Genomic DNA, 19,102 nt, shown 5'->3' on the forward strand with positions numbered 1-19,102 from the left:
GTTGCTGGGTCATAAAACATACATTTTAAATTTCACCAAAGTGGCTGTTCTAATTTTATACCTCCACGTTACCTAAGAGTTTCTGTTTCTCAGTTTCCCTCCCTTTCTCAAAACCATCAGATTGTAACATTTACTATCAGGTGATAGTTTTCAAGTGGTCATATGAACAGACAATTTCAATATAATTCTACGTGAAAAGAAAGGGCCAGAGGAGGCTCGGTGTGGCAGAAGAGACTTTGAAGGGGTTCACTGCAGTGTTTCGAGCGCCTGTTACCCTTTGGTTTCCCTCAACGTGTAAAAAAAATGACACAACGAAAGAGAACACTGCAAAACGCCGGGGGGGGGGGGGGCAAGATCTGTGTTCCAAGCTCAAATCCGACTCATTCTTGGCGAGCCCCAGCCCTCGTGCAGTGGTACGACCTGGCAGCGGATTCCCCCCGCGGTGCGGATTGGTTCCGTCCCCAGACGCCGGCGCCTGCGCTCCCACCAGCCCAAGAGCGCGACTCCTCCCCTCCTCCCCGCGGTGCCTCAGCTTTGCGCGCGCGCCGGCCCCGCGCTCCTGACGCGCTGCGGACGCTCGCGACCCGCAGCGCCCCGGGGGAGGGGCTGGGCTGAGGGCCGACGGCCGGTCGGTAAGTACCTGCCGCCTCCACACACCTCCAGCCCGCCGTCTTCTCTCCTCCTCCTTTTTCTTACGGGGGCCGCGGCCCGCCCTTCACCCGAGGGGCGCCGCTGACGCTGGGTAGGGCCCTCTCGGCGCAGCGACTGATCTCTCCGGACGCCGAGGTGGCCCCTCAGGCTGTTGGGTGGGCGTCTCTGGACGCCGGGGTGGGAACACAGGATGCGCGCGGGCGCCTCCCGACGCGAGAGTAGGGCCCTTTGGTACACCAGGGTGGGCCGTAGGGACTTCGCTGGGCGCCTCCTGACGCAGTGATGGCCTTCCTCCCTCAGGTGCCAGGCCTGACCCCCCGTCCCCCGCCGCCGCTCCCCCCTACCCCCCCCCGTTCCCCCTCCCCCCCCCGCGCCGGGGGGTGCGGCCTTTATCTTCCTGGGCGTTCCTTCGTTATTTCTCGTCCGACGATGGGCTCTTGACCCCGCCCGTCCCTCGAAAGCGTCTTCCTCACGCTGAACTCCCCGGGAGGCAGCTCAGTCCTCGCCGTGTCCCCCCCACGGGGCTCCACAGCCCGGACCTCTACTGGAGCTAGGGCCACCGGGCCCCTCCGCTGCCCCCCCCCCCTTCGGGCCAGGCTACCGTTCAGTTGCGGAGTGATTAGTTATTTGCTCAGAAAAAAAATCTGTTCCTTGGAAATCTTTATTGTTTGCCACTTTCCCCTCTAACGGAACTGATGTTTCTTTCTGTATGATGACAGTGTTTCAAGCTTGTTACACGTACACATTTATAGATCATCTTAACGACACTTATATGAAATAGGTACTATTCTAAGTTTACAGATGAGGTAACCTGTCTGATAAGTGGTAGGGCTGTTTTGAATCCAGTCAGCCTAATGTTCTTGTATTTAGTCACTGTATCATACTGAGATATAAGTAATGTCCAGGAAAAAGTGAAAGTTTTATGCTTCTGTATTTTTTTTCTGTCGGGAGCTAGTGCTTTGTAGATGAATCAAAGAATGTGTTTTTGGAATCAGGCATATCGAGCTGCAGTTCACAACATATCCATTTACCAACTTAGGAACTTGCCAATTGTTTGATTTTGAGTAAGTTTACGAACATTAAAATACTGATAAAAATCGTTAAAATAATGATTAGTGATAAATAGTGTAAAATAGTGAATCCTACCACATATAGTTATTGGGAAGATAACCTTTATAATGTGTGTGAGGTACCAAGAATAGTGTCCCAGGACTCCATAAATAACTATAATTATCACTCAAAATGTGTTTGGAGTTTGTTGTTACACACTTATCCTGAGGCCGAGAATAAAGAATAAGTGTGTGTATGTGTTTGTAAAGGTATTTACCTTTTTAAAAAAAATGTTTTATTTCTTTTTGAGAGAGCGAGACAGTGTATGTCTGTGGGGGAGGGGCAGAGAGCGAGGGAGACAGAAGATCGAAATTGGGCTCTGCCCCACCTCACAAATTGTGAGATCATGACCTGAGCCAAAATTGGAGGCTGGGCAGAGACAACCAGGGGCCCCCATTTACCTTTTTTTTTTTAAAACAAGGAAACAATCTGTGAAATCAGGTGATAAAGAGGTTGGTACCACATTTCTTGAATAGTGACTTAATAACTTATAGTCAGTCATTCATAAAGAATTGTTAAGGTCCCTGTGTCCTTAAGCTTTCAAAGCAGGTTTGGTAGGTAGAATGTCAAGATTTAAAATTATATTTTCAGTGATTGTTCTTCAGATAGATAAAGATGATAGATGTGCTTAAAGAAAATGACAAATAGTATCCCAAATTGGAGATTTTCAAGGATAGTACCAAAAAAAGCTACGTGAGAAATAATAATAATAAAAAAAACCACGTCTCATTATTGCATCACCTTTACTGCTTGTACATTCTTTTAGAGACATTTTGTTCCTGTCCTAATTAAGATGAGGCTTTTGGCCTCTAGGCTCTATTTTTCCTTCACAGTTAGTGGTAATTCATTCTATAGCCTCAGTTCAAATAATTGAAGATAAGCCATTATTTTAGTGAGTTCTTTATTTTGAAGGGTAGCAACTTAAATAAATAGTAACTGAGCTATATGTTGGCCTGTGTGTTTATATTGGCCAAACAGTGGGGCACCTGGGTGGCTAAGTTGGTTGGGCATCTAACTTCAGCACAGGTCATGATCTCGAGGTTCACAAGTTAGAACCCGGAGTCCAGCTCTGTGCTGACAGCTCAGAGCCTGGAGCCTGCTTCAGATTCTTTGTCTCCCTCTTTCTCTCTCTCTGCCCCTCCCCTGCTCACGCTCTGTCTCTCTCAGAAATAAACATTAAAAAAATTAAATTGGCCAACCAATGCCTTGTTTTTACTCTTAGAGTTACTGTGGAGCAAAGTGGCTACATCTCATGAAGCACTGAATTTTGGAGTCTGTATCTGTGGGGTGCCTTTACTTAATGCTTCTTACCTATCTCTTATCTGCTTAATTCTTTGAAAACCCACTTTGAGACTACAGGTGGTTCTGTGCTACAGAAAAGGGTTTTTATTTACTCATCTTTAAGAAATACATATATTTGGTGGTATAGCTATTCTTCATGTCAGATTTGAGCAATTTTGTTTGAATAACTCTAGGGTACAGAAAACATTTAATAAGATGAAAGCTATTCCATATAAGATGTTTTCCTGGGGCACCGTGATTCCTTGAGAATTCTCTCAAACTAATTCCGACATCCAGGTTTTACCTATGCTATTCAACCTGTAATAATTTTATCCTTTTATGCCTTTTTGTAGTATTTAATAATTTAAATATATACATTAAGCTGTTCATTCAGCACATATTTATGTGTGCATACCATATATTAGGTAGCAGTTTTAGTTAGAAGAGGTGTAAAGATTAAGTTATAGAGTATTGGAGTCAGGTGACAGAATTGCAAGTGCCTGCTTTGTAACTTTGGACAAGTTACTTTTCTGTACTTATGCTTCCTAGTAATAATTATATATACTTCTTAGGTTTTTATGAAGATTAATTAATTAAGAATATTTTTGGACCATCAGGGCACGTAGGTGGCTCAGTTGGTTAAGCATCTGACTCGATTTTAGCTTAGGTCATCATCTCAGGGTTGTGAGATTGAGCCCCACGTTGGGCTCCGTGCTGGGTGTGGAGCCGGCTTCAAATTCTCTCCCTCCCTCCCTCTCTCTCTCTGCCCCTCCCCCCTCTAAAAAATAAATAAATTAAAAAAGTTAAAAATATCTATCTTGGGACCCTTGAATTGCCGTGTGAATTTTAGGATCAGCTTGTTGATTTACACACACACACACACACACACACACACACACACACACACAATGAACCAGGATTTTATTAGGTATTGTATTGAATTGATATGTTAGTTTAAAGAGTATTGCCATCTTTGGGGCTCCTGGGTGGCTCAGTCAGTTAAGTGTCTGACTTGGGCTCGGGTCATGATGTCACGGTCTGTAAGTTCGAGCTCTGCATTGGGCTCTGTGCTGTCAGTTCAGAGCTTGAGCTTGTTTCAGATTCTGTGTCTCCCTCTCTCTCTCTGCCCCTCCCCCACTCACTCTCTCTCAAAATATGAATAAACATTAAAAAAATAAAAAATAAAATATTAAAGAGTATTACCATATGAAATCTTTTGATCTTTGAGCATGGGATGTTTTTCATTTTTTAGATCTCTCATTTCTTTAAAAAATGATTTGTAGCTTTCAGAGTATAAGTTTTGCATATCTTCTGTTAGGTAAAGTTAGTCCTTATGATGCTATTGTAAATGGAATTATTTTCTCAACTTTATTTTCACATTGCTCATTTTGAATGTATAGAAGTTTTATTTATTGATTTTGTATTCTGCAGCCTTGCCAAACTTGTGTATTCTGATGGTTTTCTTTTTAAAAAAATTTTTTAACGTTTATTTTTGAGAGAAAGAGAGCATGAGCGGGAGAGGGAGACACAGAATCTGAAGCAGGCTCCAGGCTCTGAGCTGTTAGCACAGAGCCTGATGCGGGGCTTGAATTCAGGAACAGTGGAACCATGACCTGAGCTGAAGTTGGATGCTTAACCAACTGAGCCACCCAGTCACCCCTCTAATAGGGTTTTGTTTTGTTTTGTTTTGTTTTGTTTTTAGTGGATTCCTTAGAATTTTCTATATACAATATCATTGCATCTGAAAATATAGTTTTACTTCTTTCTTTCCAATCTATATGCTTTTTATTTATTTCTTTCTCTCTTTTTGCCTAATTGCTTTGGCTAGGACCTCCAGTATAATGTTGAATAAAAGTGCTGAGAGTGGACATCCTTGTTTTGTACCTGTTCTAAGGGGAAAGCTTTTAGTCTTTCACCATTAAGTATGATATGTATTTTTAATTAAAAATTTTTAATGTTTATTTATATTTGAGAGAGGGAGAGAGAGAGAGAGAGAGACAGTGTGTGAGCAGGGGAGGGGCAGAGAGAGAGATGGAGACACAGAATCTGAAGCAGGCTCCAGGCTCTGAGCTGTCAGCACAGAGCCCGCCTCGGGGCTTGAACCCACGAACTGTGAGATCATGACCTGAGCCAAAGTCAGACACTTAACCGACTGAGCCACCCAAGTGCCCCACTTTTGACACTCTAAATATAATTTGTCTTGATGTGGATTCCTTTGGGTTCATCTTTTTTAGAACTCTCTGGGCTTCCTGGATCTGGATGTCTGTTTTCTTTCCCAGATTAGGGAAATTTTTATCCATTATTTCTTCAAATAATTTTCCTTCTTGTTTTTCTCCCTCTTCTGGGACCCTTGTAATGTGAATGTCAGTCTGCCTGGTTTTGTCCTTTCCATAAGTTCTTTAATGTGTCTTCACTCTATTCATCTTTTTTCTTGTGCTGCTCTAATTGAATGAGTTCCATTGGTCTGTCTTCAAGTGCAGTGATCTTTTCTTTTTCATATAGTCTGATGTTGAACCCCTCTATTGTATTTTTCAGTTATATTATTGCATTCTTCAGTAATGTGATTTCTGTTTGGTACTCTCTTTTATTTTCTTTTAATTAAAATTCTCATTATGTTTATTCATTCTCCTGAGTGTAGTGCGTAATTTTTGTGACTGTTATTTTGAACTCCTTTGTCAGGTAAATGACTTATCTCTCTTTTGTTAAGGCGTTTTTCTGAATTTTATCTAATTCTTTTTGTTTGGAACATCTTCCTCTGGTTTTGTTTTGTTTTTTGCTTTTTGTTTGTTTTTGTATTTTCTTTGACTCCATGTTGATTCTGTGCATTAGATAAAATAGCAAGTTTTGAAAGAATGGCCTTATGTAGGAAATGAATCTTATTTTTCAACTTTGCCATAGCTTTTAGTTGTCTTTCAAACCTTTGTGATTATCCAAGCAGCCTAGTATATTTTTAGTGGTTCCTGGCACTTGAAGGTATGCCAAGAACTGCCAATGTCCCAAAGGGGAGGAACTCAGTCATCACCTAGGTTGAGGCTGTTTGGAAGCCAGACTCTCAGGCTGCAGCATTTAAAGTATGCAAATATATAAAGTCCTGCAGGACTGTCAGTGTAAGTAAGTCCTGGTGGCCTCCAGAAGCAGGTGATCTGGAAGTATCCCTTGGGAAGCAGCTGTAAAAATTGGAGTATCAGACAAGGGCACAAACTCCTTTCTGGGAGATACTGGCAAGCTTGAATGAGGCAGAGGGAGATGCAAAGATGGTGCCTACTGGCCTCTGCCTTTGAATATTTCAGTAGTCACCCACGTGTATGTTAAATTAGATGCCTGCGCCTCAGGCTGATGTTTTAAGATAAACAAATAAGTCTCTCTCACAGAAAGTCTTGGTGCTTTTCAGTTGGCTGCCTTTGTGTTGAGCCCTGGGGTGGGTGAGTTGGTATGTGTCAGCTTTTTGAGAACTGCTTTTCAATTCATTTTGGTTTTGGGAGTCTTAATGGATGCAAGCTTGTTGGCTTTCAGAGCTAGATGTTTAGGGGGCTTATCTCTCAGTTGCAGGTCTGAAAAGTTGTGATGCCAGATATGCGATTCAAACTGATCTCTCCTCAGGGAGAAGCTCCTGGGTTGACTCCCGCTCCCCCCCCCCCCCCACCGTGGGTTGTTGTGCCTAGGGTGGGGATTATGATGAGATTTCTCTTAACTTTGCTTTGATGTGGTTTCCCTCTCATTTGTCTTATGTGAATGGGTTGCTCTGCCAGGTTTTAAGTTTATTTCAAAATAATTTGTTCCATATATATTTGTAGACTTGGTGTGTCTATAGGAGGAGGTTAAATCAAGATTTTTACTATGTCATCTTGAACTGGACCCTCCTTTCAAAATATTTTTAAGTTTTCATTTGTAAGTCTTGCCTTATTTTGTTACATTTATTCCTAAGAATTTCATTATTTTTGATGTTATTAGAAATGGAATTTTTAAAATTCAATTTTTGGATTTTTATTGCTAGTGGATAACACTACAATTGATTTTTGTATGTTGACTGTATGCTGCAGTCTTTTCTGAACTTCTTTATTGGTTATAATAGTTTTTCAGTGGAGTCCTTAATTTTTTTGTTTTTTTAAATACAAGACCATGTCATCTGCAGATAGTGATAGTTTTACTTCTTCCTTTCCAATTTGGATGTCTTTTTTTTTTTTTAATGTTTATTTATTTATTTTTGAGAGAGAATGGGCAAGCAAGGAAAGGACAGAGAGCGAGGGAGACAGAATCCCAAGTAGGCTCTGTGCTGTCAGCACAGAGCCTGATATGGGGCTCAAACTCATGAACCATGAGATCATGACCTGAGCTGAAACCAAAAGTTGGACACTTAAGCGACTGAGCCACCCAGACGCCCCAGTTTGGATATCTTTTATTTCTTCTTGCGTAGATGACCTGCCTTGAACCTCCAGGATAATGTTCATTAGAAATGATGAAAGCAGACATCCTTGTCTTGTTCCTGTCTTAAGGAGAAAGCATTCAGTCTTTTATGTTTAAGTGTCATATTAACTATGGGTTGGTTTTTTGGTTTTTGTTTTTGTTTTTTGGAGATGTTCTTTATCAAGTGGAGGCATTGCTGTTGAAAAATAGTTCCTTTAAATTATAATACATAGTCAAGAGAACCAACTATCTAAGTTAATGTTTAAATAACTGGGATAAATTATTATATTATTTTTATTGAAATGTCCCTACAGAGATGAGATATGTACATATATAGTTTTTTAATAGAAAAATTGGAATTTTAATGAGTAGTGGAAGTATTCAGAAGTTATTTTACTTCTTTTAGATGGGAACCTTTTTCTTTTATATGATTAAATTACAGATAGCATCTGGAAAAATTAAACTTTGAGTAAATTACTTACCCTGTGTTTCAGACAAGGATGCCACGGAGAAAGAAAAGGGTTAAAGAAGCCACTGAAGCACAGAACTTGGAGAAGAAAGATGCAGAAACTGCCAGTTCTGTCAATCTGAAGAGGAAACGTAGGTTTGAAGATGCATTCATTGTGATATCTGATAGTGATGGAGAGGTTAGTATTCTGAATAGTGGGGCTTTAGCTCTCAAACTAGGCCTTCTCCATGGCTTGTTTTGTGACTATACCTTAATGCCAGCTTGCTGGAATGTGCAGTTTTTTACTCAGCTTCATTTTGATTTGTAAATGTAATTAAGAATTATGTAAAAGAAAGTAATACTGTTTGGCTGAGACTGGATCATAGTTACTCAATTTTGTAATACATTGACCCAAGATGGTATTTTTTAAACTATTAGAAGAGACTAAGGCAAATGTAAATGTTAATTTTTATGTGTTTGGAAAGTGGGAGAAAGAGAATGTAAATGCTGTAAAGTCTCTAAGTGTGATAGCAATGAATCACCTGTAGCTATTTAAATTACAGTTAATTAAAATTAAATAAAAAAATCCCTTTCTCTGTTATACTGGCACATTTCAAGTGATCAAAGTCACATGAGTCTAGTGTCTGCTGTATTAGATGACACAGTTATAGAACATTTACCTCATTGTGGTAAACTTTAAAAATTTGTTTATTTATTTACTTATTTATTTAGAAGGAGAGGGAGAGAGAGCACACATATGCAGGGAAGGGCCAGAGAGAGGGAGAGAGAATCCCAAGCAGTCTATGCACTATAGCATAGAGCCCTACATGGGGCTTGAACTCATGAACTGTGAGATCATGACCTGAGCTGAAATCAAGAGTCAGACACTTAACTGACTGAGTCACCTGGTGCCCCTCATTGTGGAAAACTTTATTGGACAGTGTTGCTTTTGGAAAGTGCTGCTTTAGATCTTAACATCTCTTCTTTGTTCCTTCTTTCCATTTGTTTATTAGAGATTTCCGTTGGTCTTTAGGTTATATAGAGAAAGGCAGTGAATTAAGTCATTGTTTTTTCTTCCAAGTTTACTTCTCTTTTTTCTTTATCTTCTAGCTCATTTGATGGTAGAACCCCTCATTTGCCTTGTTATTAAAACTCAGAATTGTATTTAACTCATTCCTCTTTCTCATATTTTATACCTAATCATTCACCACAATTCTTTAGTTTTTACCTCTTAAATGACACTCAATCTATTCTTTCTCTTTCATTTCCATTTCTTTCCTTGATCATCTGTTATTTGAGTTCTTGTTATTGAGATCATGTTGTTATTTGAGCTCTTGAGTCTGTTAAGACTCTGAACTTGATTGTCTATCTTTGGTTTTTCTCTACATTTCACTTAGTTTACTCCAACTTTTTTTTTTTTTTAATGTTTATTTATTTTTGAGAGAGAAAGACAGAGCATGAGCAGGGGAGGGGCAGAGAGAAAGGGGGACACAGAAACCAAAGCAGGCTCCAGGCTCTGAGTTGTCAGCAGAGAGCCTGATATGGAGCTCGAACCCACAAACTCTGAGATCATGATCCAAGCTGAAGTCGGGTACTTAACCGACTGAGCCACCCAGGTGCCCCTACTCCAACTTTCTTTTAAGAATTCCGATTTTAGATTGTTGTATTCACTTACTTAAAAAATCTTTGATTCTCTAGTCCCTACAAGATCAGTTTAGAATTTTAATGTAGTATACTTCATTACAACCGTCACAGTTTGTTCTCATTTGTATTCTTTTTTTTTCCAACGTTTATTTATTTTTGGGACAGAGAGAGACAGAGCATGAACGGGGGAGGGGCAGATAGAGAGGGAGACAGAATCGGAAACAGGCTCCAGGCTCTGAGCCATCAGCCCAGAGCCCGACGCGGGGCTCGAACTCACGGACCGCGAGATCGTGACCTGGCTGAAGTCGGATGCTTAACCGACTGCGCCACCCAGGCGCCCCTGTTCTCATTTGTATTCTTATCAGTAGTGCATTAGTTGCCTTGTTCCTTTTGAAGGGTGTGACCACATTTTTTATTTTTCCCAATTTCATAATGAAAAAGTTGTGTATTTTTTAATAGTTAGGAAAATTGAACATGTTTTCACATCTCTGTTGGGTATTTATTTTTTTGAATTTCCTTATAGTCTAGTTTTTAATTAGGATTTTGGCTAAATAGTTTTTAAAAAGGTATGAAAGAAAAAAATAAAAAAATAAAAAGGTATGAAAGTATAAAGAAGAAAACAAGGGGTGCCTGGGTGGCTCAGTCGGTTAAGCATCTGACTCTTGATTTTGGCTCAGGTTGTGATCTCATGGTTCATGAGTTTGAGCCCTATGTCGGGTTCTGTGCTGACAGTGCAGAACCTGCTTAGGATTCTCTTTCTCTCCCTTTCTCTCTGCCCCTCCCCTGCTCGTGTTCTCTTTCTCTGTCAAAAGAAATTAATACAATTAAAAAAAAAAAAGGAGAAAATAAAAGAATCCATCAATTCTACCAGTTGAATAACTTGTGTTAATATTAAAAATAACTATACACATACACACACACAGATATGTTAAAACATTTTATACATACATGTTAAAACAGATAAAAACAGTTCAAAACTATTTGAAAACAATAGTGTGGAAAGCTATATAGTGAAGATGTACACCTCAGTCAGTGTACATTTAAATAAAGGTAATAATTTTTTCTCTATTCTTCCAGAAAAGTTTTTTTTTATGAATATGCTATAAATAAAATCTTTTACAGGAAAGGAATCATGCTACATAGGCTGTTTTGCTTTTTAATTTAATATTTATTGCAGATCTTTTTATAACAACAGATACAGATCTAACTCATTAATTTTTTTTTAAGTTGTCAAATATGCCGCACAGGAGAGTCCATAAAATGCAAATCATAATTTATTTATTTATTTTTTTTCTTAAATCCCCATCACCTATTTCACCCATTCTCCCCCCACCTCCCCTCTGATAACCATCAGTTTGTTCTCTATAGTTAAGAGTCTGTTCTTGGTTTGTTTCTGTCTCTTTTTCCTTTGCTCATTTGTTTTGTTTCTTAAATTCCACATGAGTGAAATCATAAGGTATTTGTCTTTCTTGGACTTATTTCACTTAGCTCCATCCAAGTCATTGCAGATGGCAAGGTTTCATTCTTTTTTATGGCTAAATAATATTCCTTGCAAATGGCAAGGTTTCATTCTTTTTTATGCCTAAATAATATTCCATTATCAGTATGTATACATATATATACATACATATATGCCACATCTTCTTTATCCATTTATCTGTTGATGAACACTTGGGCCGATTCCATATCTTGGCTATTGTAAATAATGCTGCTATAAACATAGGGGTGCAGGTATCTCTTTGAATTAGTGTTTTTGTATTTTTTGGGTAGATATCCAGTAGTACAATTACTGGATTATAGGGTAGTTCTATTTTTAAATTTTTGAGGAAATTGCATACTGTTTTCTGCAGCATCTGCACCAGTTTGTATTCCCACCAACAGTGCATAGAAGGTTCCTTTTTTTCCATATCCTTGTCAATGCTTATTTCTTGTGTTTTTGATTTTAGCTATTCTGATAGGTGTGAGGTGATATCTCATTGTAGTTTTGATTTGTATTTCCCTGATGATAAGTGATACTTAGTATCTTTTCATGTGTCTGTTGGCCCTCTGGATGTCTTCTTGGAGAAGTGTCTGTTCATGTGTTCTGTCCATTTTTTTTTTATTTGATTTTTTTTTTGGGGGGGTATTGAGTTGTATCATCAGTTCTTTATATTTTTAGATACTAATCCTTTATCTGATATGTCATTTGCAAATATCTTCTCCCATTCCGTAGGTTGCCTTTTAGTTTTGTTGTTTCCTCTGCTATGCAGAAACTTTTTATTTTGATGGAGTCCCAATAGTTTATTTTTGCTTTTATTTCCCTTGCCTCAGGAGGCATATCTAGAATACTGTTGCTATGGCCAGTGTGAGAGAAATTACTGCCTGTGGTCTCTTCCATGATTTTTATGGTATCAAGTTTCATCTTTAGGTCTTTAATCCATTTTGAATTTATTTTTGTGTATGCTGTAAGAAAGTGGTCCACTTTCATTCTTTTGCATGTAGCTGACAAGTTTTCCCAGCACCATTTGTTGAAGAGACTTTTTCCCATTGAATATTCTTTTCTGCTTTGTTGAAGATTAATTGATCATATATTTATGGGTTTATTTCTGGGTTTTCTGTTCTGTTCCATTGATCTATATGACTATTTTTGTGCCAGTACCATACTGTTTTACTATAGCTATGTAATATAACTTGAAGTCTAGAATTGTGATACTTCTTTTTTTGTTTTTTTTTTAATCCAAGTTAGTTAACATATGGTGTAATAATGATTTCAGGAGTAGAATTTAGTGATTCATCACTTACATACAGTACTCAGTGCTCATCCCAACAAGTGCCCTCCTTGATGCTCATCACCCACGTAACCCATCTCCTCACCCACCTCCCCTCCAGCAACCCTCAGTTTGTTCTCTGTATTTAGAGTCTCTTATGGTTTGCCTTCCTCTCTATTTTATCTTATTTTCCTTTCCTTTCCCCTCTGTTCATCTGTTGTGTTTCTTAAATTCCACATGTGAGTGAAATCATATGATATTTATCTTCTTTTGAGTGACTCATTTCACTTAGCATAATACACTCTTAATTCCATCCATGTGGTTGCAAATGGCAAGATTTCATTCTTTTTGATCACCGAGTAATATTCCATTTGTGTGTGTGTGTGTGTGTGTGTGTGTGTGTGTGTATACACCACATACTCTTTTTTTCTTAAATTTTTTTTTTTGCGGTTTATTCATTTTTGAGAGACAGAGCATGAGTGGGGGATGGGCAGAGTGAGAAGGAGACACAGAATGTGAAGCAGGCTCCAGGCTCTGAGCTGTTAGCACAGAGCCCAACATGTGGCTTGAACTCAAAAACTGTGAGACTATGACCTGAGCTGAGCCCCATGCTTAACCTACTGAGCCACCCGGGTGCCCCATACCACATCCTCTTATCCATTCGTCAGTCGATGGACATTTGGGCTCTTTCCATAATTTGGCTATTGTTGATAGTGCTGCTATAAACATTGGTGTGCATGTGCTCTTTTGAGTCAGCATTTTTATATCGTTTGGATAAATACTTAGTAGTGCATTCGCTGGGTTATAGCGTAATTCTATTTTTAACTTTTTGAGGAACCTCCATAGTGTTTTCCAGCGTAGCTGTACCAGTTTGCATTCCCACCAGCAGTGCAAAAGGGTTCCTCTTTCTCCACATCCTCGCCAACATCTGTTGCCTGAGTTGTTGATTTCAGCCATTCTGACAAGTGTGAGGTGGTATCTCATTGTGGTTTTGATTTGTATTTCCCTGATGATGAGTGATGTTGAGCATCTTTTGATGTATCTTTGAGCCACCTGGATGTCTTCTTTGGAATAGTGTCTGTTTATGTCTTTTGCCTACTTCTTCACTGGATTATTTCTTTTTTGGGTGTTGAGTTTGGTAAGTTCTTTATAGATTTTGAATTTTTTTTTTTCAAGATTGCTTTGGCTATTCGGGGTCTTTTGTGGTTGCATACAAATTTTAGGATTGTTTGTTCTAGTTCTGTGAAAAATGCTCTTGGTATTTTGATGGGGATTGCATTAAACATGTAGATTGCTTTGGGTAGTAGAGCCATTTTAACAATATTTGTTCTTCTAACCCATGAGCATGGAACGTTTTTCCATTTTTTGTGTTGTCTTTAATTTCTTTCATCAGTGTTTTATGGTTTTCAGAGTATAGCTCTTTCACCTCTTTGATTAAGTTTATTTCTAGATGTTTTATTGTTTTTGGTGCACTTGTGAATGAGTTGTTTTCTTAATTTCACTTTCTCCTGCTTCATTATTAGTGTATGGGAATGCAACAGATTTCTATACATTGATTTTGTATCTTGTGACTTTACTGAATTCATTTATCCGTTCTAGTTGTTTTTTGATGGAGTCTTAAGTGTTTTCAATACGTAGTATCGTGTTTTTTGCAAATAGTGAAAATTTTAATTCTTCCTTACTGATTTAGGTACCTTTTATTTCTTTTTGTTCTCTGATTGCTGTGGCTAGCACTTTCAGTATTATGTTGAATAAAAGTTGTGAGAGTGGACATCTTTGTCTTGTTCCTGACTTTAGGGGAAAAGCTCTCAGTGTTTCCCCATTGAGAATAATGTTAGCTGTGGGATTTTCAGATAAGCCCTTTATTATGTTGAGATGTGTTCCCTCTAGACCTACTTTGTTGAGGGTTTTCATCATGAGTGGATGTTGTACTTCGTCAAATGCTTTTTCTGTATCCATAGAAATAATCATACGGTTTTTACATTTACATAAAATACAAAATCATACTTAAAAAAAATAATTCGGATATCTGTATTCACTACCTTAGAAGCCCTCTTGACTTAGTGTGACCCTTATCAGTTGCATCCCTTTCCACCCATCTAGAGGTAAGCACTGTATTTGTTTTACATTTCCATGATTTTCTGTACAGTTCTACCACATATATGTGTATTTCATTTTTTCACCCCCCATTTATGTGTATTTCAAAACAGTACATATACACTAAAAAGCAGTCTTAATGGTTACATGCTTTAACCAACATTTTTCAGTAATCATTTCTCCAAAAATTTGAAGTTTTACCTTAAAAAAATTTTGAGAGAGAGAGAGAGAGTGCATGTTGGGGAGGGGTGGAGAGAGACAGAGACACAGAATCCGAAGCAGGCTCCAGGCTCTGAGCTGTCAGCACAGAGCCCCTTGTGGGGCTTGAACTAATGAGCCATGAGATCATGCATGACCCAAGCCGAAGTTGGACGCTTAAGTGATGAGCCCCTGAGCCCCTGTAGTTTTACCTTTATTGTAAACTAAAATCTTGTCAATAAATGGACTTGTTTATGGATTTTCTATTTTGTTCCATTAGTCCATTACAGACTTTTGAAATAGTTGTGTTGATTATCTTGGGTTTTACAGGTAGGCACTTATACCTGCTAATAATGGATCATTTTCTCTTTTCCTTTCTAGTATTTATACCTTTTTTTGTTGTTTGTTTCGTTACATTGATTATAGCTTCTAGAATAATGTTGATTGATTTCAGTGATAGAGTACATCTTTGTCTTGACTTGAATTTAATTGTAGAAGTATTCAGATATTTTGTTTCATATTTCTATTTTTTATTATGTTACAGAAATATTAATTGCTTATTTAATATTAGTGTTTTTAGGAATGGGTATTTAATCAAATGCTGCTTCATTTTTTAACAAGATGATGGTATAGTTTTTCTCCTTTAATCAGTTAGTTTTATATAGTACATTAATATTATTTTCTAATTTTGGCACATTTTGCAATCTGGAGTAAATCTTGGTCACTATATATTACGCTAACATAATACTGTATTTGCTTTCTTAATATGTTAGGATTTTTGCATCTGTATTCCTAGTGGCATTGGTTTTTGTATAATTGTCCTTTTTTTGTACCTTCTGAATTAGATTTTAGTATCAAGTTTAAGCTATCACACTTTTTCACCTTCTGTTGTCCTGCCACAGTTTATATAGTAAAGGAATCATCTTTTTTTTTTTAAAGTTTATTTTTAAGAGAGAGAGAATGTGAGGGTATGAGCAGGGGAGGGGCAGAGAGAGAGGGAGACAGATCTTTTACCTGTTTTTGAATTGGGTTGGTTGTTTTCTCACTGTTGAGTTTTGAAAGTTCTTTATATACTCTAGCTAAAAGTCCTTTATTAGGTACTTGCTTTTCAAATATTTTCTCTTAAGTTCATGGCTTGTCTTTTCATTCTCTTATCAATATTTTGAATGCTAAAAGTTATTTTAATGACATCTGTTTGCCAATTTGTTTTTTATGGATTGTGCTTTTGGTGGCATATCTAAGAAATTGCTTAACCCAACAAACTTCAAGCTGTATTACAAAGCTGTAATCATCAAGACAGTATGGTACTGGCACAAAAACAGACACATAGATCAATGGAACAGAATAGAGAACCCGCAAACGTATGGCCAACTAATCTTTGACAAAGCAGGAAAGAATATCTGATGGAATAAAGACAGTCTCTTCAGGAAATGGTGTTGGGAAAACTGGACAGCGACATGCAGAAGAATGAACCTAGACCACTTTCTTACATCATACATAAAAATAAACTCAAAATGGATGAAAGACCACAATGTAAGACAGGAAGCCATTGAAAAAATCCTAGAGTAGAAAACAGGTAACAACTTCTGTGACCTCAGCTGCAGCAACTTCTTACTTGATGGTCTCCAGAGGCAAGGGGAATGAAAAATGAACTATTGGGACCTTATCAAAATAAAAAGCTTCTGCACAGCAAAGGAAACAATCAACAAAACTAAAAAGCAAATGATGGTTGGGAGAAGATATTTGCCAATGACAGATAAAGAGTTAGTATCCAAAATCTATAAAGAATTTATCAAATGCAACACTGAAAAATAATCCAGTGAAGAAATGGGCAGAAGACATGAGTAGACACTTTTCCAAAGAAGGCATCCAGATGGCCAACTGACACATGCAAAAATGCTTAACATCACTCAACATCAGAGAAATACAAACCAAACCACAATGAGATACCACCTCACATCAGTAAGAATGGCTAACATTAACAACTCAGGCAACAACAGATGTTGGCAAGGATGCAGAGAAAGAGGATCTCTTTTACACTGTTGGTGAGAATGCAAACTGGTGCAGCCACTCTGGAAGACAGTATGGAGGTTCCTCAAAAAGTTAAAAATAGAATTACCCTATGACCCAGCAGTTGCACTACTAGTTACTTATCCAAGGGATACAGGTATGTATGCTGTTTCGAAGGGACACATGCATCCCCATGTTTATAGCACCACTACCAACAATAGCCAAAGTATGGAAAGAGCCCAAATGTCCATCAATGGATGAATGGATAAAGAAGATGTGGTATATATAGATAATGGAATATTACTTGGCAATTAAAAAGAATGAAATCTTGCCATTTGGAACTATGTGGATGGAACTAGAGAGTATTATGCTAAGCGAAATTAGAGAAAGACAAAAATCATATGATTTCACTTATATGTGGAATTTAAGATACAAAACAGATGAACATAAGGGAAGAGAAACAAAAATAATATATAAACAGGGAGGGGGACAAAACAGAAGAGTCTCATAAATATGGAGAACAAACAGGGTTACTGGAGGGGCTATGGGAAGGGGGATAGGCTAAATGGGTAAGGGACATTAAGGAATCTACTCTTGAAATCATTGTTGCACTATATGCTAACTAACTTGGATGTAAATTTAAAAAATTAAAAAAAAAAAAACAGTGCCAAGGGGGGAAAAAATAAAAGAAATTGCTTAACCCAAGTTCACAAGGATTGTCTCTTGTGATTTATTTTAGAAATATTATGTTAGGTGCTACATTTAGATCTATGATCTATTTTGAGTTAATTTTTATATAGTGTAGTATAGCTCCATGTTCATTTTTTTGCACATCATACCCAATTTTTTTTTTAACATTTATTCATTTTTGAGAGCGAGAGAGACAGCATGAGTGGGGGAGGGGCAGAGAGAGAGGGACACACAGAATCAGTGGTAGGCTCCAGGCTCTGAGCTGTTGGCTCATAGCCTGACACGGGGCTCAAACTCACGGACTGCGAGATGAGACCTGAGCCGAAGTCAGACGCTCAACCAACTGAGCCACCCAGGCGCCCCAACATCATACCCAATTTTTTGAGCACTGTAGGTTGGAAAGGCTTTTCTTTCTTCACTGTACCATTGCACCTGTGTTAAAAATCAGTCATGTTTATTTATGTGAATTTAATTCTAGACTTTATTCCACTGATCTTTTTGTCTGTCTTAACTCAGTTTATAATGCTGCTTTGATTATTATAGTGTTTGTTTGTTTATTTATTTATTTATTTATTTTAGAAAGCACACAAACAGGGGAGAGGGACAGAGGGGGAAAGAGAAAGAATCTTAAGTAGACTCCACACTCAACATGGAGCCTGATGTGGGGCTCGATCCCATGACCCTGGGATCATGAGCTGAGCCCATATCAAGAGTGAGATGCTCAGCCAAGTGACCCAGCCAGGTCCCCTCCCCCTTTTTAAGTTTGTTTGTTTTCTTTTGAGAGAGAGAGAGAGAGAGAGAGAGAGAGAGACAGAGAATGAGTGGGGGAGGGGCAGAGGGAGAGAGAGAATCTTAAGCAGGCTCCATGCCCAGCACAGAGCCTGGCATAGGGCTTGATCTCATGACTGTGAGATCATGACTTGAGCCCAAAGGTGAGACGTTTAACCGAGTGAGCTACCCGGTACCCCTGATTACTATAGGTTTTTGAAATAAAACAGTGTCAGTCTTCTTTGATCTTTGTTAGAGGTTTTTGGCTATTCTAGTTCCTTTGTATTTCTACATGAATTTTGAAATCAGTTTGCCAGTTCTACAGAAATTTTGTTATTTGATTGGAATGATGTTGAATTTATAGATCGATTTGAGAGAGAATTAATATCTTAATATGGAGACTTCTGGCCAATGAGTAAGGTATATTTTTCTATTTCTTTAAGGTTGTCTCTAACATCTCATGGCAATATTTTGTAGTTTTCAACATACAGATCTTTCACATCTTTTGTCAGATTTAACCCTAGGTATTTGATGTTTTTTGATGCTTTTGTAAATGGAATTCTTTTAACATTTCAGGTTTTTTTTTTTTTTGGTAGAATATGCATAGAAATGATTTTTGTATTTTTTCTTGTATTTTGCAACCTTGGAAACTTATTCTAGTATATTTTTATAGATTCCATCAAATTTTCTACATGGCCATGTTTATTTATTAATGGTTATTAATAAAGACTGTTTTGCTTTTTTCTTTGCAATCTGGATTCCTTATATTTCTTTTTGTTGTTTGATTTCCCAGACTGGAACCTCTCGTATAATGTTGAATAGAAAATGCCAAGAATAGACCTCTTGGTCTTGTTCTTGATCTTAGGAGGAATGCATGTAGTCTTCCATTATTATGATGTTAACTGTAGGTTTTCCATAGACACCTTTTATCGGGTTCTCGGTTTTTTTAAAAAAAAAAGTTTATTTTTTTAGTAATCTCTGTATCCAATGTGGGGCTCAAACTCACAACCTTGAGATTAAGAGTCACATGTTCTTCCAACTGAGATGGTCACAT

At 38.0% G+C, this 19,102-nt stretch overlaps 1 protein-coding gene across 3 annotated transcripts in view; it reads left to right on the forward strand.

The window, feature by feature from the left end:
* Positions 1-542: 542 nt before the first annotated feature.
* The window catches only part of UIMC1 (ubiquitin interaction motif containing 1), a 119,590-nt gene continuing 101,030 nt past the window's right edge, over positions 543-19,102 (forward strand). For all 3 annotated transcript variants that reach the window (XM_047090689.1, XM_047090702.1, XM_047090694.1), the window contains exons 1-2: positions 543-632; positions 7,941-8,093. In XM_047090689.1, the coding sequence (XP_046946645.1) occupies positions 7,947-8,093 (147 nt within the window). In that variant the 5' untranslated portion in view covers positions 543-632; positions 7,941-7,946. The remainder of the gene's footprint in view (positions 633-7,940; positions 8,094-19,102) is intronic.

Source organism: Lynx rufus, unplaced genomic scaffold (assembly GCF_022079265.1).
Source record: "Lynx rufus isolate CCGP_SWC_20201006 ecotype Redwood Valley unplaced genomic scaffold, mLynRuf1.p SCAF_1, whole genome shotgun sequence".
NCBI lineage: Eukaryota > Metazoa > Chordata > Mammalia > Carnivora > Felidae > Lynx > Lynx rufus.